We start from the raw sequence: 25,609 nt of genomic DNA on the forward strand, positions 1-25,609 counted from the left end.
GAGCATGCTCAGTTTCACTAAAAGAAGCATACCGGACGTGAGGGGAAGAGAGAATAGCGCAGGCAATGCTGCGTTGTCCAAGACCAGCACTGGACAAAGGCTTCAGCTGGCAGGGGTTGAGCCCAGTGCCAACTAAGATATGTTAACAGCCGGCAGTGGGTGGTGAGCAGGGCGGCGACAGAGTATGGCATCCCCCCCACCACCTCAAGGTCTGACTACACCCCTGATTAACATATTTGTAAATGATTTTGAAAACAGAACTGAGGTAATTACATTTGCAGCTGAAACAAAACAAAACAAAAAAAAAACACACATGCAGATTGGGGCATCCAAATAGATGAAATTTAATGTGGGCCAATGCAAAAAAAAAAAAGTGATGAACATTGGGAAGCATAATCTGAATCAGTTACCTGTTGCTAGGGTCTACCTTAGAAGTCAGCACTCAAGACAAAGATCCAGGGATTGCTGTAGACCAAGCACCGAATCTTGTGCCCAGTGTGTAGCAGCCGCCAACCCCCCCCCCCCCCCCCCCAAAAAAAAAAAAAAAAAAAAAATAGAAATTATTAGGAAAGGGATGCAAAATAAGACCCACAAATGTTAAGACCTCTGTATCACTCCACTGTGCAACCTCACCTTGAATATTGGGTTCAGTTCACCATATCTAAAAAAAAAAAAAGTATCAGAATTAGAAGAGGTTCAGTCTTATCACTGGAATGCTTTACATTAGAGCTTCCCAAATAGGGTCACAGAACCTGAATTTGGCATTGCAAGTGGGGCTGGTATTCCATAGGATAGCATTAGTAGGAGTGTGCTCCACAGCATCCTGTGGCCACGTGAATCAGGGTCATAGCCACAAGGATTGGCCAAGCTCTGCTTTACATGGTCTCCTTATATATTCTGGAAATAGCATTTTGCTCAACCTCTTCGGACCCAAGAGGAGGTGGCGGCAGCCAAAGCTCTTCAATCTTTATTAAAAGGTAAGGTAATCAACGGAAAAGGTCTTTATTTCTCTACATGCAAGTGTACTAACAGCAACCCTATCCCTAAATCTACTGAAATTAAAGCCTGAAATCATTTGGTACAAGGATTAGAAGTCAAGACAACAGACAACTGAATTTTTTTTATTCCAAATAAGTACAGGGTTTACAAAAATTTTTTAAATTCCTTTGCAGTAAGCCTACTATAGTCATAACCCACAGCACTGCAATACAAAACTAAAGCACTTTAATGCCTGCTGTACCCTATAGCACTGCTCCAAAAGAAATTCCTAACAAAAAGAAATCAGACAACAGCCCAGAATGTACCAATGGATCACACCATCAGAAACAAAAATGTTTTCTAGCCACATATGATGCAATGAGCTGCCTTAAAAACCCAACACCTGCAATGTATATGCTAAAGCCAGGTGTGACAACACTGCAGTTCAACGTGTCAGAAGATAAAACAAGTGTTTGTGAGATTCAGCAATCAAACAGTTTAGCAGCAGAACAGTGTCCCAAGATCGATGGAGCTACAAGCTCCCAGCAGTATTGGTGGTGGTGGTGGGTGGGGGGGGGGGGGGGGGGGGGGGTAAAGGAGTCTTTCCACCAGCTTGTGAAAGCAGTGATGTGAATGGAGCATAGGTCCTTGCACTTGAGTTCATTTGGCAAGTATCTCTAGCTCCATGCGTTAGCCGAAGTGATGTCTTGAACAGTCAATTAAGTCATGTTGTGACAGTGTAGGAGTCACAGCTGGGCATCGGAGATGGCACTACCACTCTAGTCTGAGTCACTGCACTCCAGAATGATCTCCACCTCCTGTGAGCAATCCAGGTTTTCAACTTCACTCTCCAGGATTGCAATTGCGAGGGAATGAAGCATGTACAATTCTTCCTCCAACTCTAGCAGCTCCGTTGAAAACTGACTGTACGACTGAACACCAATTTGAGGGGAGGGAAGGAAAAAAAAAAAAAGAAATGAGATTCTTCCCTTCTACGTAAAGTAAGCGACAAAAAAAAAAAAAAAAAAAAAAAAAAAAAGGTACACATAGCTTATAAAGATAACAGGGATATATTGAGATTATCCTAGCTAGACTTGTAGAACCTGCAATTTAAGGAGACTACTTGTTATGAGAATAATTTATCAATAGAAAAACAAACAAAATAAAACATGGAAAAGAAAATATACCTTTTTTATTGGACATAACTTAATACATTATTATAATTATGTAATAATTACATAACTTAATACATGATCAAGAAATGTATTATGTCCAATAAAAAAGGTATCTTATTTTTGTCCATGTTTTATTTTGTTTGATTTCTATTGATAACCTTAAGAGTGGACTAACACGGCTACCACACTCCTCTACTTGAGAATAATTTACAAATCCAGGAGTTTAAAAAAGTTTCTCCACAAGAAGGGGAGGACTTAAATTGTAGATTCTCTATAGCAATGAATGGTTGACATCATTCAGAAAATTCTGTACAAAAAAAAAACACAAAAAAAAAAAACACACTTCTAGAACACACTGTTAGTTCCTCTCAGTTAACACCCATAAAGACTGGAACCAAAATTACATTATGCAGTAAAAATTCAGGCCAGTTTTACCTTGCCCCTTCCCCTACAGAACAAGTGGAGTCAGGTCACCTCTAAAAGTAAAGAGATGGTGCTCACCTGATGAAACAAGCAGTATGAGAAACGTGGGACAAAAATCTGCCAGAGAGCACTGCAGTAACATGGGAGCTTTGGGCTGATGTAGTTTTAGATTACTCAGAGCTTTTAAAAAGCCCAAAACACAGGAGAAAAACTATTACATTTTTTTATTTATTTTGTTACATTTGTACCCCGCGCTTTCCCACTCATGGCAGGCTCAATGCGGCTTACATGGGGCAATGGAGGGTTAAGTGACTTGCCCAGAGTCACAAGGAGCTGCCTGTGCCTGAAGTGGGAATTGAACTCAGTTCCCCAGGACCAAAGTCCACCACCCTAACCACTAGGCCACACCTCCACTGTTGCTACTATTTGAGATTCTACATGGAATGTTGCTATTCCACTAGCAACATTCCATGTAGAAGTCGGCCCTTGCAGATCACCAATGTGGCCGCGCAGGCTTCTGCTTCTGTGAGTCTGACGTCCTGCACGTACGTGCAGGACGTCAGACTCACAGAAACAGAAGCCTGCGCAGCCTTGTACATGGAATGTTGCTAGTGGAATAGGAACATTCCATGTAGAATCTCCAATAGTAGCAACATTCCATGTAGAATCTCCAATAGTATCTATTTTATTTTTGTTACATTTGTACCCCGCGCTTTCCCACTCATGGCAGGCTCAATGCAGCTTACATGGGGCAATGGAGGGTTAAGTGACTTGCCCAGAGTCACAAGGAGCTGCCTGTGCCTGAAGTGGGAATCCAACTCAGTTCCCCAGGACCAAAGTCCACCACCCTAACCACTAGGCCACTCCTCCACTAGCAACATTCCATGTAGAAGTCGGCCCTTGCAGATCACCAATGTGGCCGCGCAGGCTTCTGCGAGTCTGACGTCCTGCACGTACGTGCAGGACGTCATACTCACAGAAACAGAAGCCTGCGCAGTCTTCTACATGGAATGTTGCTAGTGGAATAGGAATATTCCATGTAGAATCTCCAATAGTAGCAACATTCCATGTAGAATCTCCAATAGTATCTATTTTATTTTTGTTACATTTGTACCCCGCGCTTTCCCACTCATGGCAGGCTCAATGCAGCTTACATGGGGCAATGGAGGGTTAAGTGACTTGCCCAGAGTCACAAGGAGCTGCCTGTGCCTGAAGTGGGAATCCAACTCAGTTCCCCAGGACCAAAGTCCACCACCCTGACCACTAGGCCACTCCTCCACTCCCTGGGAGTGATTTTCAATAGCCAAAAGATACCATTCTTTTCACTAAGAGATCAAAGTTCTGATCTAAGGGAGTTGTGAAAACAGACATTTGTAGAATGTGCCACAGTAAAAAATCTCCGCTAGTAGACGGCATGAAATATTGGTCCATTGAAGTAACTGTCAAATACGTTAACACCGTACATGACTACAAGTGTCATTGCCCTTTTTAATTTGGCAGATTTGCTTTATGCTGTACTTACCGAGGCTGCACCGGATCTTCTCCGCTCATGTCTTTTTCTGGGATGCTGTCCTGCAGGAAGCTCATGCAAGTAAATACAGTCTGATTTAAAGGGACAGTGCCCATTTCCACGCACAAAGAATCGGCATCTTATTTTACTGAAAAAGAGACAGACAGAAGATCAGTTTCTGTTGTAGTTTGCATTCCCCCCCCCCCCCCCCCCCATAAAAAAAAGAGGGTGTAAGGTATCAAATCAAGTTTGAAAGGGGCATTATTTTTTAATCTTTCTTATTAGCATTGATACTAAACAAGCTGTTATTCAGTCGTGCAACCAAACCAGGCCCAAACTTTTTAAGACCCGTTGCCTATTCATTGGAAGACATTGGAGAACAGTCAACAGGGCAACACCTGAACTTTGCTCAAATGAAAGAAAAAAAAAAAAAAGGGGTGGGGTGGAATCACTGCACCCATCTAAGCCTTTCCTCAGTCTGTAGTGTCTTACTGCTTATACCTTGTCCGAGCCTTGAAGGTCTCTATTAGCTTCATCTTCTCCTCTGCATTGCTGATCCAGAACTTGTGTGGAATAAAAAAGCTTGATTTGATCCTGCAGAGAGGACAGCTCCTACAAGCCAAGAAAAGTTTTCATTACTATCTAAATCAAGTTTATTTATTTATAACCCTCCCCCCTTCAAAAACAGTGTCTTGGGACCAATCAAAAAGTTCAAGACTGAAAAAGGAATAATGGAGAATGATGGCATTTAAAAAAAGTAAATTTGTTTCAGCTATAGTGAGCTGTGAAAATGATACCCTGCTTGGTATTCAGATTTTATATGCTTCACTATGCTTTCCAAACTGCATTAGCACCCTCAGCCAGGCAACCTCCTGTGCGCTTTTATAAGATTGGACACATCTTACTGAGGTGGCAGGAGGCGCAAAGCTTTTAGCACTGGATTATTTTAATGCATAGCAGATTACATGAAAACTGGACTTTCCATCCAGACCAGGTGTCCATAGTACAAAAAAAAAAAAAAAAAAGATATATACACACCATACTGGCAAGGTACAGAGCTCCGCCCTGCCTTTGCTCCACTCATTTCTCCATCACCAGCACAGCTGATTCACGGCCAGCGGCTACGGAGTGCTCTCCCTGTCCAGTAGCAGCAGGAAATGCCTTCATAAAACGTTTTCATCTCCTGCTGCCGTGGGGAGTGGGATCTGCAGTAGCAGAAGATGGTGCTTTATAAAGGCGTTTCCTGCTGCTGCTGCTGGATGGGAGGCCACTCAGGAGATCCCAACTTCTTGGCAGGAAGTGAGCCGCAAAAAAAAAAAAAAAAAAAAGAGGGATACTTTGCAGTTCCGAAGACAGAGAGGAATTAAAAACTGGTCTCACCCCAATGATGGGATAGATGAGTTCTCAATTAATACCTCGGACTACCTGGCTAGTATGGTTTTCAGAATACAATGTGCACACTGCAGTTTGCATAGATTGCAAACAGGACATGTGCAATCCCATGTATATTTACGGAATGTCCTAGTTCAGGGGTAGGCAACTCCAGTCCTCGAGAGCCGCAGGCAGGTCAGGTTTTCAGGATATCCACAATGAATATGCAGGAGATAGATTTGCATACCATGGAGGCAGTGCTTGCAAATCTCTCTTGCATATTCATCGGTGGGGGCGGTCCGCCCCGAGTGCACACCGCTGGGGGGGGGGTGCCGCGCGCCTGTCAGCTCTTCGTTTTCATGCTTCCTTTGCCCCGGAACAGGTTACTTCCTGTTCCGGGAAAGAGGAAGCATGAAAACAAAGAGCCAGCAGGCACGCAGCACCCCCCCCCCCCCCCAGCGGCGTGCACCCGGGGGGGGGGGGGGGCACTGCACATCGGCGATCCGCCCCGGGTGTCAGCCCCCCTAGGAACGCCACTGGTGGATATTCTGAAAACCTGACCTGCCTGCGGCTCTCGAGGACCGGAGTTGCCCTACCCCTGCCCTAGTGTGTCCCAAAGACAAGTCTGAGAAACAGTGGTTTAGACAATCCTAGGTTAAAAAGAAATCTGCACTTCCTGCGCCATTCTACTGAAAAACTAGGACAGACTTCACTACTCCCACCAAAGTATGTGGAAAGGGCGCAAAGGTGATTGCTCCATGCACACCTATTGCAGAGGGTTCTAAGTTACTCGGTTCCAGGAGGCAGACACTAGGTTGGTCCTGGATTTCTGCAAACCTAATCCTAATGCATGATGAGGCTTGCAGCTCTGACATCCATGGGTAGAATCAGGGATTGCAGATACCACATTGCTTTGCAATAGAAGTTTAAAACCAGAATTGACCACAAAAATCCTCCTCCTGGAACTGGGTAACATGCTACAGCAAACCTTGTTAACAGCCAGCGTTGGGAGCTTCTGGACAACAGTTTAGTGTGCTTTCCTTTCTGTACAACATTCAGGACACGTTATAAAAGTATGATTTCCATGTCAGCCTTTTTGTTATAATCCTACTGCAGCTTGTTAAGAGAACAAGGTAAGAATGTTTAAATTAGTTTGAATATTGAGATCTGTGGCTGAATGGTTGCTGGGATGTTATTCCAGAAAGGAAATCAAAGTTTCCAGCAGTTTATGAGCCAAACGTTGCTCCCAAGCCCTGAATGTCCTAAACCTACTAGTTTTAGATTTGAAGCAGCCTTTTTAAATGGCAGCGATGGGCCACCGACCAGAGCAATTCTATTACTTACTTGATCACCTCGCTTTGGAAGTCACGGCTCTTGCGCCACTGCCGAATACAGCCGATGCAGTAGGCATGACTGCAGTTGGGCAATATGCCAAAAAGACGTTCTTCAGGAAGCAGCTTCTCATATACTTTATCCATACAGATTCCACAGACGACATCCTTACTCTGCTCAAAGGCACTAACAGCCACCTAGAAGAAAAAAAACAAAACCCCAGTAACAGTCCTCAGGATTGTCAGGTGTATCTAGACCATCTCTTCCAGCCAGCTCACAGGTCCTTTAGTACTGATCACCATGTTTCTATTATAGTCCTTTTCCTCTTAATATAGCCCCCACCCTCCCATCCTAAAAAACAAACTTCAGATTATATAAAGCAAAGCAACAAAAAGACACAATGTGCCATTAACTGTCCATATGATGTCCTGTTAAAAGGCTCATATCTTCTATCAGAGGGTACATGTGACAAATGTAATAGCAACGAATGTTGGCTGGTCTTATGCTTACTTGATTTCTGGAGTCGATATGCACAGAAAGCTAAAGCTTGATACCTATTGTATGTTTATTGTGAATTTCAAATAACGACTTATTACAAATAAAAAAAAAAAAAAGGCTCATATCTTCTTGAAAGATGGGACATGAATGGAGGAATGAAGCGTTCAGGGGAAAATTTAACCCACGAAAAGAGGTGGATACTGAATCCTCTGGAACAAAACATTTAATTTGGATAAGACTGATACTACAGGTTGGATAGCGTCTTGATGCTTTTCTAAAAGCACGTACTTGCTGGGTTCAACCTGCCGATGGAGCATAAATCAGAATCTGGGGGTTATTGACTGCTGTCCAATTGCACTCTGCATCGTTAAGTTTCATGGCCCTTAGCAGTAGTCAAACTAGGTTTCTAGTTTCCATAGATGTCATTTTTAGAACATTTCTGTTTAGTGGAGGAAAAATATCCAAGATAATTATTTATTTAGATTTTGTTCACACCTTTTCAGTAGTAGCTCAAGAAGAGTTACATTCAGGTACTCTGGATATTTCTCTGTCCCAGGAGGGCTCACTATCTAAGTTTGTACCTGAGGAAATGGAGGGTTAAGTGACTTGCCCAAGATCACAAGGAGCAGCGGTGGGATTTGAACCGGCCACCTCGGGATTGCAAAACCAGTGCTCTAACCACTAGGCCACTCCTCCACTAGCAACATTCTGTGTAGAATCTCAGGTAGTAGCAACATTCCATGTTCCACTGCACTAACCACTAGGCTACTCCTCTACTAGTAACATTCCATATAGATGCCTGCCCTTGCAGATCAGCAATGCGGCCGCGCAGGCTTCTGTTTCTGTGAGTCTGACGTCCTGCACGTACGTGCAGGACGTCAGACTCACAGAAACAGAAGCCTGCGCGGCCGCATTGCTGATCTGCAAGGGCAGGCTTCTATATGGAATGTTGCTAGTGGAATAGCAACATTAACATTCCATGTAGAATCTCCTATAGTAGCAACATTCCATGTAGAATCTCAAGGTGAGTTACATTCAGGTACTCTGGATATTTCTCTGTCCCAGGAGGGCTCACTATCTAAGTTTGTACCTGAGGCAATGGAGGGTTAAGTGACTTGCCCAAGATCACAAGGAGCAGCAGTGGGGTTTGAACTGGCCACCTCTGGATTGCAAGACCGGTGCTCTAACCACTAGGCCACTCCACCAGTTGACTACTGGTGTTCAAGGTTCTGCCTTATCTGCAATTCTGTTTTTCTCCTTCCATTATATACTCTTCTTAAAGGTTTGGGAATTCAGTACTGTATTTATGTGGATGATATTAGATTTTTATTTTACAAAATTGAGAATTCAGTTAAGGATTCGGGTGTTATGCTTATATTTGAAGACAATTAAAGCAGTGGATGAGAGTGAACCATCCTAGTCTGAATATGGCAAAAAAAAAAAACCAAACACAGGTATTGCTGTATCTTGTTCTGAATTGACTGATGTTCCAGATATTTTTTTTTTCTATCTAGATGGTATTAAGATTGCCTTTCGTAAGAAAATTTGATATTCGGGAGTGCCGTTAGATTCATCACCAAATATGAAAAAGGTGGTTAGTACTGTATTTTTTTTTAATTAAGACTTGTCAGGAGGATGAAGGATTTTTTTTATCCTTTCAGAATTTTCGATTACTGGTTCAAAGCATAGTAATTCCTCACTGATTACTGTAATGCTCTGTTTCTAGGGTTACACAAATGTGTGTATCATTACAGATTACACAAAATGCTGCTGCCTGTGTGCTTTTTGGAACATTTTTTTTAAACACATTGAATTCCTATTGTTTATAGAGTGAAATATAAAGATCTTATTATTGGTATTCAAAGCAGTGGCGTAGCTACGTGGGGCCAGGGCCCCTGTAGATTTAGGCCTGGACCCCCCTACCGACGACCCGCTCAACCTCCCCCCCCCCCCCCCCCGCCGTGGGCTACCTTTGCTGGCGGGGGACCCCAATCCCCGCCAGCCAAGGTCCTTCTTCCCCCAAAGGCTTCGTTCTGTTTCTGTGAGAGTCTGACGTCTTGCACGTACAACATGCAGGACGTCAGAAACAGAACGAAGCCTTCGAAGGAAGAAGAGGACCTCCTCGGCTGGCGGGGATTAGGGTCCCCCGCCAGCAAAGGTAGCCCACGGCGACGGCGGGGGAGGGGCTAACGTGCCCCCTCACGCTGAAGTCTGGCTACGCCCCTGATTCAAAGTGATGACTTAAAAATTTCTCCAGTGATTTCAGAAAGTTTGCATTTACATCAGCCTTCCTGGTCCTTACAGTTTCTTCTACTATGCTTTATGTTGCTTTTTTTTAAGTATAGGAACTCTTGATTTTTATATTGCAGGTCCAAGATAGTGGAATTCTTTGGTCAGCTTCAAGCATTATGAAAATATGGCTAATTGGAAAGTTTTTTGTTGTTTTTTTTTAAAGATTCAACATTAATCTGATGCACTATCAATGATTCATAACACGAAGTTGGTGAGACTTGGTAGAATGCGATGAAAATCTTCATGAAGAATGGTAGATACTGGAATAGTTTAGTCTACTATAGCATATTTGAGACAGAGACGTGACAAGAACAAAGAAAAACATGGCCAGTGCTTAGTAATAGTCATTCTATCTCCACACAATTGTGGGGATGTTTATTACAATAAACGTAAACATTAACTTCCTGGTAGGACTCGTAATCTTGTTTTCATGGGTCACATCTCTGCTGGGTTCTGCTTCATTCCAATTTCATACTCTGACCCTATTGGTTGGAGTCTTTTCTGATCCCCTCTCTGCAGAGCAGAAGTCTCCATCTTGGGCTCAAAAGCAAGCTGTCCTCGGCTCTGTTCCTCCCTTCTGATGAGAGCACTTTCACAAGTCCTAGCATCTTCCCTGTATAGAACGCTGCATTTATCCACACACCCTTTTCCCGCTAAAGTTTAACTCCCACCTCTGCAAGAGTTCAGAGCTTCAGATTCCAGCTCTCCTGTCATTCAACTTCCACTCCTTTAGTCTGCCGTCTCTCATCCAATTGATCAGCATCCAGCCTGGACAGAACTCTTTTTTTTTTTTTTTTTTTTTTTTAACTATTTGGTTCACTTATTTGTAACAAAGAGTTAAAAATAATCCAAGCTAACATCCAAAGGAAGGAGTTGCTTTCTTAAACTAGCTGCTTAAGTACAGAGGTACGCATTGTGAGATCAGCACAACGGTAATATTCTCATCACGCCAGACGTAAAAAGGGAGTAACCTAACTTACAGATTGCATTCAGCTCAAGGAAACTGAGCTAACATATTGACTGGCTGTTTTCCCATCACCACTGGCCTCAGCTGAATTTTTTTTTTTTTTTTTTGTACCCCCACACTTTCCCACTCATGGCAGGCTCAATGCGGCTTAGGTAGTTATTTGTACCTTGGGCAATGGAGGGTTAAGTGACTTGCCCAGAGTCACAAGGAGCTGCCTGTGCCTGCAGTGGGAATCGAACCCAGTTCCCCAGGACCAAAGTCCACCACTCTAACCACTAGGCCACTCCTCCATCTTCAAACTCAGAAGTGAAAAGGTCTGCATATCTGAGCCATCCAGTCTTCTGGGACAGGAAAGATGGGTCAGAACAGGGTTGATTTTTTAATTATAATGTGCATCTGCAGATGACAGCAGGGCTCTGTACATGGATATAATTATGAAGGTGGCAAGCACCCTAGTAGGCGGATTGATTACACTTCCCAACTAAAAGGTTAAAAATTAAACAGTAGTTTCCTAGTGCAGTCAAGTAAACCATCTCCCACCTGCCAGCTATTTAGCTGAATTGGACTCAAATTCTACTTTGCCAGAAAGCACAGAAGGATGTTTGTCTGTTCTCATCTTCCTCAACTATTACACTGCAAGCTTGCATTTGAAGCACACTTTCTACCAAGCAGCCAAGGTCTAGGGATGGAGAAGCCATGCCACCCTGCAGCCAAGATGACAATTCTGCAAACTGAAGGTCTTTGGCTCTTTATATAAACAATCACACTAGGCTCTTTTTTTTTTTTTTAGCAATTCTCACTCTTGTATATAGGGCTTAAGCATCTACCTTGGCTTCATTCCTGCTTGAACTATCTGCCAGGTTCTCCTTGGAAGAAGCCTCTGCAAACCCAATACCAGTTTCACAAGATTCTTCTTGGTCCTGCAGAGCTGGTTCAGAAACAGATCTCACCAAGCCAAGCTCCTGTGATCTAAAACCTGAGTGATAGCAATAGATGTTAGTATGCGATGCTAAAAAACATGCCAACTGAATATCAAAATCCTTTATTCTATACTAGTACAAAAGGCCCATTTCTGTATGAAATGAAACTGGTGCTAGCAAGGTTATCCCCCACACTCCCTCGCTCTCTCCCCTCCGAGCCCCCTGCCTCCCTCCCTCTGATTTCAAAACCCCCCCTCTGAGTTCTTGACCCCTGGACCCTCCTGCCACGACCCTCTCTGGACCCCCCCTTCCCGCTGCATACCTGTGCTAGCGGGGGACACCAACCCCGGCCAGCCGAAGTCCTCTTCTCGGCTGCGTGGCGTTGACAAATGATCTGATCAAGTTTGAATCTGTTTCTGTGCGTGCGTCTGACATCCTGCACGATGTGAGACGAACGCACAGAAACTTGATCAGATCATTCAGCAAGCAACGCCGTGCAGCCAAGAGGACTTCGGCACAGGTATGCGACAGCGGCGGGGGAGGGTCTGGAACTCGGAGGAGCTGAGAGCGAAGAGAAGGGAAGGCAGCCAACTCGCCATGTGGACGTCTTGCTGGGAAGGTGACGTCAGCCTGGCTTCGGAGCCTAGCAGACCAACTCAGCCACGAACACAGGCAGCAAGACAGAACGTTGGAGGTGAGAATTATATATACCACTGCAATTCACCAACAGCGTGACAGAAAAAGCCTGAGGAAATCTACCAGAATAGTATGTGCAAAGCCCTTTGATCAAGAGCCTCTGCCCGTTAGAAAAGGGCTGATGTCACAGAGACAATCTAAATCATAAAAAATGGAAAAGAAAATAAGATTCTACCTTTTTTATTGGACTAATACATTTGTTGATTAGGTTTCAAAGGCAGCCCTTCTTCATGGTATCAGAAATAAGCAAATGTTGATAGATGACATACATATACATAAGCGAAACATCAACACATTTCAGTCTAACAGGATGAGAGTGGGTGAGGGACAGGGAGATGTGCATGGTGATAAGAGGGTGACAAACAGTTGAATTTTATGGTTTATAATGGGCTAGAAAACCCAGATCTGGTGGGTGTCAAAATATTTAATCATTCTGACTTCAAAGATCTTACGTTCCTGTATTGTTTTAAAGTTCCCTTTTAGTATTCTCACCATGAAATCAAAAAGAGAATGGCACACATCCTTGCAATATATTCAGCTGCAAACTATGCCAAAATATCTCGCAGGACCCCATGGTCATTCACAAAGGAAAAATATTCAACATTAAGGAATCTTTCACATGCTCATCTTCTAATGTGGTATATATCATTCAGTGTAAAAAATGTGATGAAGGCTGCTACATTGGAGAAACAAGTCAGATGCTAAAGAAGAGATTTAATTTACATAGACATATGAAAAATGCTAGTACCGACCAGAATGTCACCTCTGTGGGGCGCACTTTACAAAACCAGAACATTGTACCAATGATTTTATGGTGAGAATACTAAAAGGGAACTTGCAACAATACAGGAATGTAAGACCTTTGAAGTCAGAATGATAAATATTTTGACACTCACCAGACAGGACTTAAAGATCTGGGTTTTCTAGCCCATTATAAACCATAAAATTCTACTGCTTTGTCACCCTCTTATCACCATACATATCTCCCTGTCCCTCACCTAACCCACCCTCATCCTGCTAGAGTGTCACTGAAGTGCTTTGATGTTTCACTTATATATACTAAGTAATAAAAAAAATAAAAAAAAAAAAAACAACTCTCAAAATAGCTGTGGCACAGAAAAAAGTACTTGAATCTATCCCACTAATATATACTGCTATCTATCAACACTTGCTTAGTTCTGATCTGACTAAGAAGGGCTACCTTTGAAAGTTAAATCAAAAAGTGTATTAAGCTAGTCCAATTAAAAAAAAAAAAAAAAAGGTATCTTATTTTTCTTTTCCATGTTTTATTTTATTTCTATTGATTACCTTCAAAAGTGGACTAACACAGCTACCACATCTCTCTACAATCATTTCCAGTGAATGAGTTAACAGGTGACCTTCGATAAGAAAACCAGGTAACATTAAGGCAGAACCCCCCCCCCCAAAAAAAAAAACATTTGACATCAGCTATTTTGATGTACATATCACTCCTTCTGAAGAGTCTAAACAGATCGAATGCACATTTTTTAAATCTTACTTCTTTCCAAGATAGGTTGTCGAGGGACAAACTCTGCAGCTTGGGCGCAGAGTTCTGGGGACTTTCGAGAGGTGTTCTCTCCATCTTCATCCTCACTCTCTTCTGTGTTCAGCCGTTCAAAGCTTCTCTGCAGCTGTGCCATGCTGGGGATAGTGGGTTCCGATCCATAGCGACTTCCCGAGTTCTGGAGTGCCACTGCCGATGGTTGTGGCAAGATGGAAGGCTCCGAGCCACGTCGATGGGGCAACAGCGTGCCTCCAGGCACAAAGACAGCAGGGTCAGAACTACGTCTGCTTCCACATTGGCCATCAGGTCGATATATATGCTGGAAGCTGTAGGAACGATCAAGTAAATAAACTTACCTCAAAGAAACACTAAGTATGAGGCAAGAAACTCTCCGACTACACCGCCCAAATTGCAAAAAAAGTGATCTACAAAACTGCCCACTCTGCAGACTTCACTTACCTAGGAACCAAATGGTGGCACTCCTTAGCACCCAAAATAAGAAATATACAGGAATATACTAGATTCCGCAAAATCCTCAAATCGTTCCTATTCAAACAAACCCTCACAGAGAACAACCATATCTCAAACAACTAATTACCTGAATTGGTTATTACTCTATTTACAAAACGCAAAAAGGGGAGCTTGCCTAAAGTCAACCTCAACAATATAACAAAAAGCGAGCATATGTCATGGGATGATTTAACAACATACAATTAAAAAGTAACAAGCGGGGGAAAAGACCTCAGAAAAGTGGTGACCTTCAGCTCCAAAACTGGAGTAACTGAAACATACTGGTCACAATTCTTCTCTGTAATCGGTCAAAAAACCCCAACCAAACTGAATGGTTCTGCAAAAAAACTTAATCTTTTTGATTTTTCTTATTGCATTGTTTGAATACCCAAAACAAAATGTCAAGGAAAAAGAAAGGGAATTGCAATCAACAAACGCTCCCCACTGCAAAGCTGTATTTTGATGTAAACGTTCAACTTAACTGACTGAGCTTGACTACATGCATTAGTCACAAAAAGGCATCCGAACCCGAACATAGGGCTTCTTCAGGGGATGCAGGATACCAGTCTCTTCAATGCAGATTTTGACTCAGCAGTGGCGCAGGCTAGAATCCCGCTGCTCATCTGTAATCTGTGTATTATTGATAGGGGAGCTTTTATTCCTTTTCACGAGATGAGCAGCCACTGCAGAGTCAAACTGCATTGAAGAGACTGGTATCCTGCATCCCCTGAAGACCACCTATGGTCGGGTTTGGATGCCTTTTTGTGACTAACGCATGCAGTCAAGCTCAGTCAGTTAAGTTGAACTTTTACATCAAAATATAAAACTACAGCTTTGCAATGGGGAGCATTTGATGATTGCAATTCCGTTTCTTGGCATTTGTTTTGGGTATTCACACAATGCAATAAGAAGAAATCATTCAGGTTGGTTGGGAGGTTTTGACCGATGATTACAGAGGAGAATTGTGACCAGTACGTTTCAGTTACTTCATTTTCGGAGATGAAGGTCACCACTTTGAGGTCTTTTCCCCGTTTTTTTTTACTTTTTAATTGTATGTTGTTAAATCATACCATGACATATGCTCGCTTTGTTATATTGTTGAGATTATTACTCTATTTACCATTAACTTTCTCTTTGCTTCATGTCCAATTTCTTATTCATAGTAGATTTTCTAAATGTTAAAACATCCATAGCTATCCAAGTTTGCTTGTGATATTTTATAGTAAAATTGGATTCTTACAACAAATTACTTTATGCATTATTCTGTTATGTATCCTATACTGTTTATTGTAAGTCACATTTAACTCAAACTTGTTTGGTATAATGTGTGATATGTCACAAATAATAAAAATAATAATAAGTTGATGTTAAAGAATTATGATTCCTTTTTAATATGGATAAATGTCTCTCTCCCCCCCCCCCTCACCCCAGTGCAAAGTTTACCCATTTATGAAGCTTAAGTGACTAAAAAAAAAGTCTCACTAGAGTAGTGGTCTTGTTTTGGGGAAATCCACGAAAATAAAATGCTAACCTAGTTGAAAGAATTAAATTCACAAGCCATCCTGGAGCCAGGTTGGTTTCAGCTGCTGTGCAGAGGTTAGTTTGCAATACATTCAGTTCCATGACAAGCTTACCTGCAGCGGTCTCCGTAGCCACAGAAGCCATTCTGGAAAAACCTGCAGATCTGGGACGACTTTCTGTCATGAGAAAAACGGCAGCTCTGTCCCCATCTGCAAGCTCCACGGATGAAATTCCTGAAATGAGATTCAGTAAAAAAAATAAAAAAATAAAATAAAAAAAAATTCCTTACAATCAGGCAAGGATTCGTTTATCTAGAACTTGAGGCTGCCAGAGTCCCCGTGTGCCTGGTTTTAACCTTGGATCTTTTTCTTTCACCCACTGAACAGCATCACGTCCCAGCTTACCCAATGCCATAACACTTGTAACTCCTAAGGGAGCTAAGACAGACCCAACAAGAATAGGCAGAACAAAACCCCCTCAATCAGGATCTTGATTCTCATGGACAGAGCAGCAGACAGTTTTCCTGGATTGCACTTGGGTCAGCCTAAGCAAATTGTTTATGCCACACTTCAGCTACAAAAAAAAAAAAAAAAAACCCACAACCAACCACATTTCTGCAATCTTGTGCAAATGCAGAAGGGGAAAAAATGAATAGAAGCATCTGTGTAACCAAAATCCAGGTCAGTGAGTTTAGCCACAAGATGAGATACGGTTTGACAGTCCTGCAAACACCCAGGCACCTTATATACAAGGTGGTGCTTAACTGCTCCATGGCATGATACACAAAATTGTTTATGGGGCTCCCAGTGGCGTACCTAGGGTAGTTGACACCCGGGGCCGGTCATTTTTTAATCCCCCCCCCCCCCCACCCCAAATCCAGTACTAGGTATGCCGAGAATACAAAACACTCAGGACCTATAGAGCAATTCTACCATACCATAAGCAGTCATTTCTACGAATCACACAAAGAAAAGGAAAACATCTTAAAACACTACAGTGAGCACTAGAACATCAATTCACCTATTGTAAAATGAAACCTGACAGAATAGTACAGATCGTCGATCCTGCACAGTCAATGCCAACTGAAAGCCATGTCTTTTTCACAAACACAGATACACCCTAATCCACTATAGAATAAGTAATCATAAACTTTCTATTTAGATAAACATTAAACTGAACCCCCAAGATGCCACAGACTCTGCATACCACAAGAGGCATATTTTCAAAGCACTTAGCCTTCCAAAGCTCCTTAGAAACCTCTGGAACTTTGAAAATATGCCTCAATGCAACACCACAGAAACCGAAAATGTCCCCTAATACTGTGCAAAATATAAAGACAGCAGATGTACATTTGAAAAAAGTACCTATCACCACTTTACAAATTAACGAATAGAAATAAAATATAGAAAATAAAATACCATTTTATTGGACTAATACATTTAGCTTTCAGAGGGCAAAACTCCTTCCTCAGGTCAATACACTATAGTGCTGTTACAGTATCCTCAGTTGCATTCCTAGGGTGGCTGACACCCGGGGCGGATCGCCGATGCCCCCCCCACCGGCGAAAGGACACCCCCCAAGGTGCATTTTTACCTGCGGGGGGGGGGGGGGGTGCTGCGTGCCTGTCTGCTTCGCTCGTTCCATGCTCCCTCTGCCCCGGAACAGGAAGTAACCTGTTCCGGGGCGGACCGCATCCACCGCCCCCCCTAGGAACGCCACTGAGTATACTATCCTGACCTGAGGAAGGGGGTTTTGTTCTGCAAAAGTCAAAATGTATTAAAATTAGTCCAATAAAAAGATTACCTTGTTTACATGTTCTATTATAAACATTAACACAGCTACAATACTACTTTATCCTAAAGCAAAAAATATATATATTTTATTTACAGTTTATTGTCTCTGGTTTCTGCTTTCCTCATCTTCCTTCCATCCAGCATGTCTTCGTTCTCTCCCTGCCCCTTCCATCCACATCTGCCCGTCTGCCGTCTCTCTCTCCCCCTTCCATTCACTGCCTGCCCTTTCTATCCCTTCCATCCACTGTCTGCCCTTTCTCTCTGCCCCTTCAATCCACCATTTGCCCGCCCTCTCCCATCCATCCATCCCTTTTTTTCAGCCCCCTTATCCCACCTGCCCCTAGTTCTAGTCCCAGCCCACATCTCCCACCTGCCCCCCTTTTCGGCCTCCAGTTTCAGCCCCAGCCACTTCTCCCTGTCCCCTTTTCAGCCCCCAGTTTCAACCCCAGCCCTTTTCTCTAACCAGTGCCGAGCTTCAGCCCCAGCCACTTCTCCTAGTCTCCTTTTCAACCCCCAGTCCCAGTACTAGCCCCCTTATCCCACCTACCCTCCTTTTCAGCCCCCTTCATCTACATGCCTTGCATTAGGGCCCCCCTATTCAGCCCTAGACCCAGGCATGCCCCCATTTTCCCACCAACTCCAGGCATGGCCCCCATTTTCCCTCATGGCCCCTTCTCAGACCCTAGTTCCAGCCCCCTTCTCCCATCTGAGAACCCCCTCCCCACGCCCCTTCTCCAATCTGAGAAGGCTGTGCTGCTTCTTAAGCTTTTCAAGTTTTTCTTCTCTTGAAAACGCAGAACAGGTGTCCATGTGTGCTTCTGCTCAGGGCCGGTCCTAGGGTCTCTGGTGCCCCCCTGCAGAATATGAGTTGGCATGCACGCACGCACGCGCCCCCCCCCCCCCCCCCCCATCTCCTTTCTCTCTTCTCCCACCCTGCCCAGCGATTCTCCTTCGCCCCCATCTCCCTCCCATTTATGCCCACCTGCCCGCCCTCTTCTCCTCCCCCAACATCCCCCTTTTTCTTCCCTGCATGTTGTCTTTTTTAATTTACCTCCGTCCCAGCAGCCATGTCATTTGAAAGCCCTGCCCCGTCTCTAGCCTTCTCTCCCTTCGTGAGTTCGTTCCCTCAGAGTCCCGCCCTCGAGGAAATGACATCAGAAGGCGGGACTCAGCGGAACAAACTCACGAAGGGAGGGAAGGCTAGAGACGGGGCAGGGCTTTCAAATGACGCAGCTGCTGGGACGGAGGTAAATTAAAGATTTAAAGCCCCAAGGACGGCGCGGTATGGCACCGCAGCGGCGCCCTTGAAGGCAGGCGCCCCCTGCTGTGCTTACCCCGCTTACTGGGTTTGACCGGCCCTGCTTCTGCTCAGACTCCCACACATTTGTCCCTCACCACTGGCTCTTAGAGGCTTGCAAAGGCTTCCTTTCCACTTTCAAATAAAATAAAAATCAGGCAGATTTTAAAGAGGAATATCATGAGAAATCCTCTCTAACCCCTCAACAGGACCTCGGAGCTGGTGGTAGTTTCCAGCGTTAGAAACAGCGCTCGAAAAACCCTGCCCTAAGCTAAATGACCTCATTTACATCACTTTGCCTACATTAACATGATTTGTGCTCATCTTTAATGCACACTGTTTCCTGTGCTAGAGCCTTCTGCACACATTAACGCTGGCACTAATCACCTCTATAGCATTGGCGTTGGGGATTACTGCGTGCTAACTGAATTACACTGGTTTTAAACAGGCGGCAGTAAAGCCTTCCTGTGGCAGGTGATGTGTATGAATGGGAATATTAGTATATGATCTGCAAAAAAAAAAAAACCACAAACCCGACTAATGGCACAGTAAACTTGGGCTTAGTCTGCATTAGGATACGCCAAGCCCAGATGTCACTGCGCCTTAAAGGGCTCTTAAATTAGATTTTTTTTTTTTAATCAAGTATTTTAATTGATCAGTCTGTATATATTTGTAATGGAACATCAGAGTTTGGAGGGTCTCGGCAGCAGTGCTCGACAGGCATCCTGTTGATAGCAACTGGCGAGCGCCATCTTCCTCGAGTAATTTTATCAAAGACTGTAATAGCATCTTTTATCAGGTCATCTAGAGTCCCAACCCCAATCATATCAGATTTTCATTCCACCTTTGGGCCAAGATAGAGAGCAAAGCTGAGGGCCATCACCTAGTTAAGACCGTCAGGGCACCTGGCATAGGCCAGGCCCATTCCTTAGTTTCTACCCTACACCGAGCACCCATGTAACCACCCCAATTGTCATAACAGCAATACACGTATAGGTATTCACGCCTAAGTCTAAGGAGGGCCACCAACGGGTTAGGTTTTCAGGATACCCCCTAACGAACATGCATGAGAAAGACTGAATGCCTACTACCTCCAATGTATGCAAATCTCTCATGCATATTCCATTAGGGATATCCGAAAAACCTGATTAGCTGGTGGCACTTGAGGACTGGAGTGAATACCCAAGAATTAAGGGACTCTGGGAAAGACCAGAGGGCAGCTGTGGCTATGAAGGGACAAAGGTTGAAGCTCAAAAAAAAAAAAAAAAAAAAACATTGCCAAACTCCATACAAAGAAATTATGAAACCCAGTCACGTTTCCTTTTAAAGCTATTTAAACAGCGATATTGCCTCAAATTCAACCCATTGCATCATTTTAGCGTCAAAATCCCCAGCACACTGGCATACACCTTAAAGCAAGAGTTCTCAATCCAGTCCTCAGGACACACCAATCCACTGCACAAGATAGATTTGCATACAAAGAAGATAGTTTATGCATGTTTATTGTGGGTATCTTGAAAACCCAGGGCTGGAAAGCCCTCAGGGCAGGTTTGAGAACTATGCAATAATCCAGCAGGAGTGGTACATCTTACTGTACACCGCCTTGAGTGAATTCCTTCAAAAAGGCAGTAAATAAATCCTAATAAATAAAATACATGCACAAACTCTTTGGGTAAGCTTATTACAGCTACTGATGTAAATTACCTCCTTCCCTGGGGGGGGGGGGGGGGGGGGGGGAAGAGAGAAAAAGAATCACCTGCTCAAATAATCTGTTAAGGATAGTCAGACATTCAGCAGAATATAAACAGCTCTGAAAACGTCAGGCATTAACACATCAAAACACACAAAATGTTGGTGTAGAAAAGTACAATTATTAATTGTAAACTGCAGAATGATCCCTTGACAGAAGGAGAAAAGAAAGCAAGTTCTATAATAACAAAAGGCTTATAAACATTAGTAGTCAATACAGAGCTCAAGCAAGGCTGGGGACAGCAGTAGCCATACAAGTCCTGAATACTTTGTCTACTAGCGAAAACTGCTAGCTCTTGATCCCGGGTTTAAATTGGGGTATAGGAGCAAGGCATTCCAATAAGTAGGGACCAGATAACAGAAGGCAGGTACAGTGTGTGGTTTCCAGTGTAATACTAGTGCGTGCAAGAACATCAAGATTACTCTGAAATGTTTTTTTTTTTTGTTACATTTGTACCCTGCGCTTTCCCACTCATGGCAGGCTCAATGCGGCTTACATGGGGCAATGGAGGGTTAAGTGACTTGCCCAGAGTCACAAGGAGCTGCCTGTGCCTGAAGTGGGAATCGAACTCAGTTCCTCAGTTCCCCGGGACCAAAGTCCGCCACCCTAACCACTAGGCCACTCCTCCACTGTTGCTACTATTTGAGATTCTACATGGAATGTTGCTATTCCACTAGCAACATTCCATGTAGAAGTCGGCCCTTGCAGATCACCAATGTGGCCGCGCAGGCTTCTGCTTCTGTGAGTCTGACGTCCTGCAGACTCACAGAAACAGAAGCCTGTGCAGCCTTCTACTTGGAATGTTGCTAGTGGAATAGCAAAATTCCATGTAGAATCTCCAATAGTAGCAACATTCCATGTAGAATCTCCAATAGTATCTATTTTATTTTTGTTACATTTCTACCCTGCGCTTTCCCACTCATGGCAGGCTCAATGCGGCTTACATGGGGCAATGGAGGGTTAAGTGACTTGCCCAGAGTCACAAGGAGCTGCCTGTGCCTGAAGTGGGAAATCAAACTCAGTTCCTCAGGACCAAAGTCCACCACCCTAACCACTAGGCCACTCCTCCACTTGAGAAAGCAAGTGGGGATTCAAATCCACTTTCTCCCACTAAGGTTCTTTGTGACTTTGGGTAAGTCACTGCACCCTCCATTGGATCAGAAGCTTACCTTCAGCTTGTATTTGTAAAGACAATTAAATTCAAAATACATATTCTCTCAGATTTATTCATGACCTTTAAGAAGAGTTACTTAGGGGGTCTTTTAACTAAAGCGTAGCTTCAAGTTATCTGCAGCAAGGCTCATTTTATTCCTATGGGCCCTGCCGCAGATAACGCGAGTCAAGGTTTAGTAAGAGACCCCCTTAGCTCTCCTTTCTGGTTCATAAGGAGGTAAAACTATCCAAAGTAACAAGACCTTCTAAGAAAAATATAAGAAATGCCTTTTTTTTTTTTTTTTTAAACAAGGTTTCTGGGTGGTCTTCATTTGTAGACTCTTTTTCACCAATGTGAACACTTTTTTTTTTTATTTTGTCTGCACACAATGATCCGAAACCCTTCTGTATTACACTTACATAAACATACTCTGTTTTGTAGGCATCACAGGGAAACAACAAGTCAAGCGGAAGATATTCAGAAGGACCAGACTGAAGTCACAGATGTTAACAGTCAAAAATGATGATTTATGTATCACAGGGGACATATGTAAATATGAGAGCAGATGAGGGCCAAATGGCCCAACCAGTCTGCCCATCCTCATAGCTGCCACATCTGGTCACACCGGTGCCTGAGAAGGGCTCTTAAGACCGGTTCTAGAATAGGGGTTAGGAAGAAGAGGATGAAAAACACTTTTTCACTATTATGCTGGAAGCAGATTTCCTTTATATTCAAAGTTTTATATTGCTGTAAAAATATATATAAGTTTTATGTGCATTTCTTGTTGACCTTCCAATGCTGTTTAGCTGGATGTACAGTACAACATCCCTGGGACTAGCTTGCGGAGGAGTAGCCTAGTGGTTAGTGCAGTGGACTTTGATCCTGGGGAACAGAGTTCAATTCCCACTGCAGCTCCTTGTGACTCTGGGCAAGTCATCTAACCCTCCATTGCCCCTGGTACAAAATAAGTACATGAATATATGTAAACCACTTTGAATGTAGTTGCAAAAACCTCAGAAAGGCAGTATATCAAGTCCCATTTCCCTATCCCTTATGACATCACAATATCAGAAGTGAGCCAAGTATGGGGCAATCAAGCCATTCTGACATCACTGATAAGGTTGGCTCTTATTGGTGGAATGAGTGGAGGAGTAGCCTAGTGGTTAGTGCAGTGGACTTTTATCCTGGGGAACTGAGTTCAATTCCCACTGCAGCTCCTTGTGACTCTGGGCAAGTCACTTAACCCTCCATTGCCCCTGGTACAAAATAAGTACCTGTAAATAAGCCTGTCTGTCCAACATTGCTGCCTGGATGTCTCACCGCCATCTGAAGCTAAACATGACCAAGACCGAGCTCCTTATCTTTCCACCTAAACCAACCTCTCCTCTCCCCCCATTCTCTATTTCTGTGGATAACATGCTCATCCTTCCTGTCTCATCAGCAGGCAAACTTGGGGTCATCTTCAACTCCTCCCTCTCCTTCTCTTCACATCTTCAACAGACTGCTAAAACCTGTGGTTTCTTCCTCTATAACATCACTAAAATTCACCCTTTCCTTTCCGAGTACACAACCAGAACCCTCATCCACACTCTTATCACCTCCCACTTAGACTACTGCAACATGCTTCTCATAGGTCTCCCACTTAGCCATCTGTCTCCTCTTCAAGCTGTTCAAAATTCGGCAGCACACCTAATATTCCGACAATGTTGTTATGCTCATATTACCCCTCTCCTCAAGTCACTTCATTGGCTCCTTAGCCGTTTCTGCATACAGTTCAAACTCCTCTTACTGACTTATAAATGCATTCACTCTGCAGCTCCTCAGTACCTCTCCACGCTCATCTCTCCCTACACCCCTCCCATGAACTTCGCTCGCTGGGTAAATCTCTCTTATCTGCACCCTTCTCCTCCACTGCTAACTCCAGACTCCGTTCCTTTTATCTTGCTACACCATATGCCTGGAATAGACTTTCTCTGGTCATCTTCAAATCTAAGCTAAAAACCCACCTTTTTGACACTGCTTTTAAGTCCTAACCCCCACTGACCTGTTCAGAACCCTCACCTTATCCTCACTTCAACTGTCTCTTATCCCTTATATGCCCTGTCTGTCCTAACCCTTATCCCTTACCTGTCCTGTCTGTCCTAATTAGATTGTAAGCTCTGTCCAGCAGGGACTGTATCTCCATGTTCAAGTGTAAAGTGCTGCGTATAGAAATAAGTAGTAGTAATATATATAAACCGCTTTGAATGTAGTTGCAAAATACCACAGAAAGGCAGTATATCAAAGTCCCATTTCCCTATTTGAGATTCTACATGGAATGTTGCTACTCTTTGAGATTCTACATGGAATGTTAATGTTGCTATTCCACTAGCAACATTCCATGTAGAAGCCTGCCCTTGCAGATCAGCAACACGGCCGCGCAGGCTTCTGTTTCTGTGAGTCTGATGTCCTGCGTGGCTGCATTGCTGATCTGCAAGGGCAGGCTTCTACATGGAATGTTGCTAGTGAAGGAGTAGCCTAGTGGTTAGTGCAGTGGACTTTGATCCTGGGGAACTGAGTTCGATCCTAGGGAACTGCAGCTCCTTGTGACTCTGGGCAAGTCACTTAACCCTCCATTGCCCCTGGTACAAAATAAGTACCTGAATATATGTAAACCGCTTTGAATGTAGTTGCAAAAACCTCAGACAGGCGGTATATCAAGTCCCATTTCCCTTTCCCCCTCTCAGGTTAAGGTCCCTCTCTCTTCACTACCACTGCTCAACTCACATTCAATGAAGAAAAGGGATGGATGGGGGGGGGGGGGGGGGAGAGAGAAAGCGACTCTACAGTGAAATATTTGCAAACCATATTGTCAGTCACTGTGGCTCTACCATATGTTAGGAGTTCCTCCTATTTTTGAAGGAAGAAAAAACACAGCCTGAGCTTTCTTTATTGTGGCACGCATAATTACATTTACACAATACAGGACTAGCTAAAGTGTTCTCATGGTTTCTTAATAGAAGGGCTGTGCATTCCTTTGACACCTCAACCATGAAGAAGGAGGCGGCGGCAGCTTTATTGGGGGAGGGGGGGGCTTGTTTCCTTTTAAAAAGGCTTCCCACTGTCCATCTAGGACAATAAAAACCAATCCTGCCTGCCAGCTGTTATCAGTCACTTGCTAATTACCTTTACTTAGCTCAAGTTACACTCCTCCCTTAACGGTATCCCTCGTTTTCTTACAGAAGAAAGTCGTTGACCGTGAAACTTTAAATCCACTCTGTTGGTGGTGGACAAAAATTTAGTTCTCACTCATTTTTAAGTTTGAACAGACACGGGAAGAGAGCCCTCTAGTCTAGGGTGACCTACTGTGCACGTGGTTCTGCAACACACAAGATATTTAAAGGTACAGCCATTCTTTTACAGACCTGCTAGGCCAACACAGCACATAGCCAAGTAGTTTCAGCAACAGAAACACCTCACAAAACCTTAGCCCTTGAATGCTGAGTACAATCAGAAAGCAAAGACCCAACAGATAAAAGGCCCTTACGAAGTACAAAAGGCATACAGCAGAGAACAAAAAAAAGAGAAGTATTAATAAAGGCATGGCTAGGGAAGCAGAGAAGTAAGATTCCACAGAAATCTTTTCCACGAGGTAATTCATGCTTAAATTAGGAACTCTCCCCATTTACTGTGTACCTGCACAGGACCCTGGAAGACGTTCCTCTGCCAGAGACCCTGGCTGGTGTAGCTGCTGCTGCTCCTGCTGCCATTGGCTCAGGCTCCATCTGGTATTCCTTCCTACTATACACGTTAAAAGCTAGGAGAATCAGCTTCTAGACAGTATTTAAGTACTGGAGCCCTCCAGGGCCAAATCTATCCTCTAGAGGTAGCTAATAGAAATGGGGCACTGTGGAACCAC

At 43.7% G+C, this 25,609-nt stretch overlaps 1 protein-coding gene across 1 annotated transcript; it reads right to left on the minus strand.

Annotated features, from left to right (window-relative positions):
- Nucleotides 1-1,105: 1,105 nt before the first annotated feature.
- On the minus strand, nucleotides 1,106-25,609 carry LOC115482113 (probable E3 ubiquitin-protein ligase makorin-1). The gene is made up of 8 exons (XM_030221682.1): nucleotides 25,387-25,609; nucleotides 15,832-15,951; nucleotides 13,682-14,013; nucleotides 11,374-11,522; nucleotides 6,802-6,986; nucleotides 4,588-4,698; nucleotides 4,099-4,234; nucleotides 1,106-1,910 (listed from the first exon to the last, which is right to left on the minus strand). The coding sequence occupies exons 1-8, from the start codon at nucleotides 25,473-25,475 to the stop codon at nucleotides 1,758-1,760; spliced, it is 1,275 nt and encodes a 424-aa protein (XP_030077542.1). The 5' UTR covers nucleotides 25,476-25,609; the 3' UTR covers nucleotides 1,106-1,757.

Source organism: Microcaecilia unicolor, chromosome 12 (assembly GCF_901765095.1).
Source record: "Microcaecilia unicolor chromosome 12, aMicUni1.1, whole genome shotgun sequence".
NCBI lineage: Eukaryota > Metazoa > Chordata > Amphibia > Gymnophiona > Siphonopidae > Microcaecilia > Microcaecilia unicolor.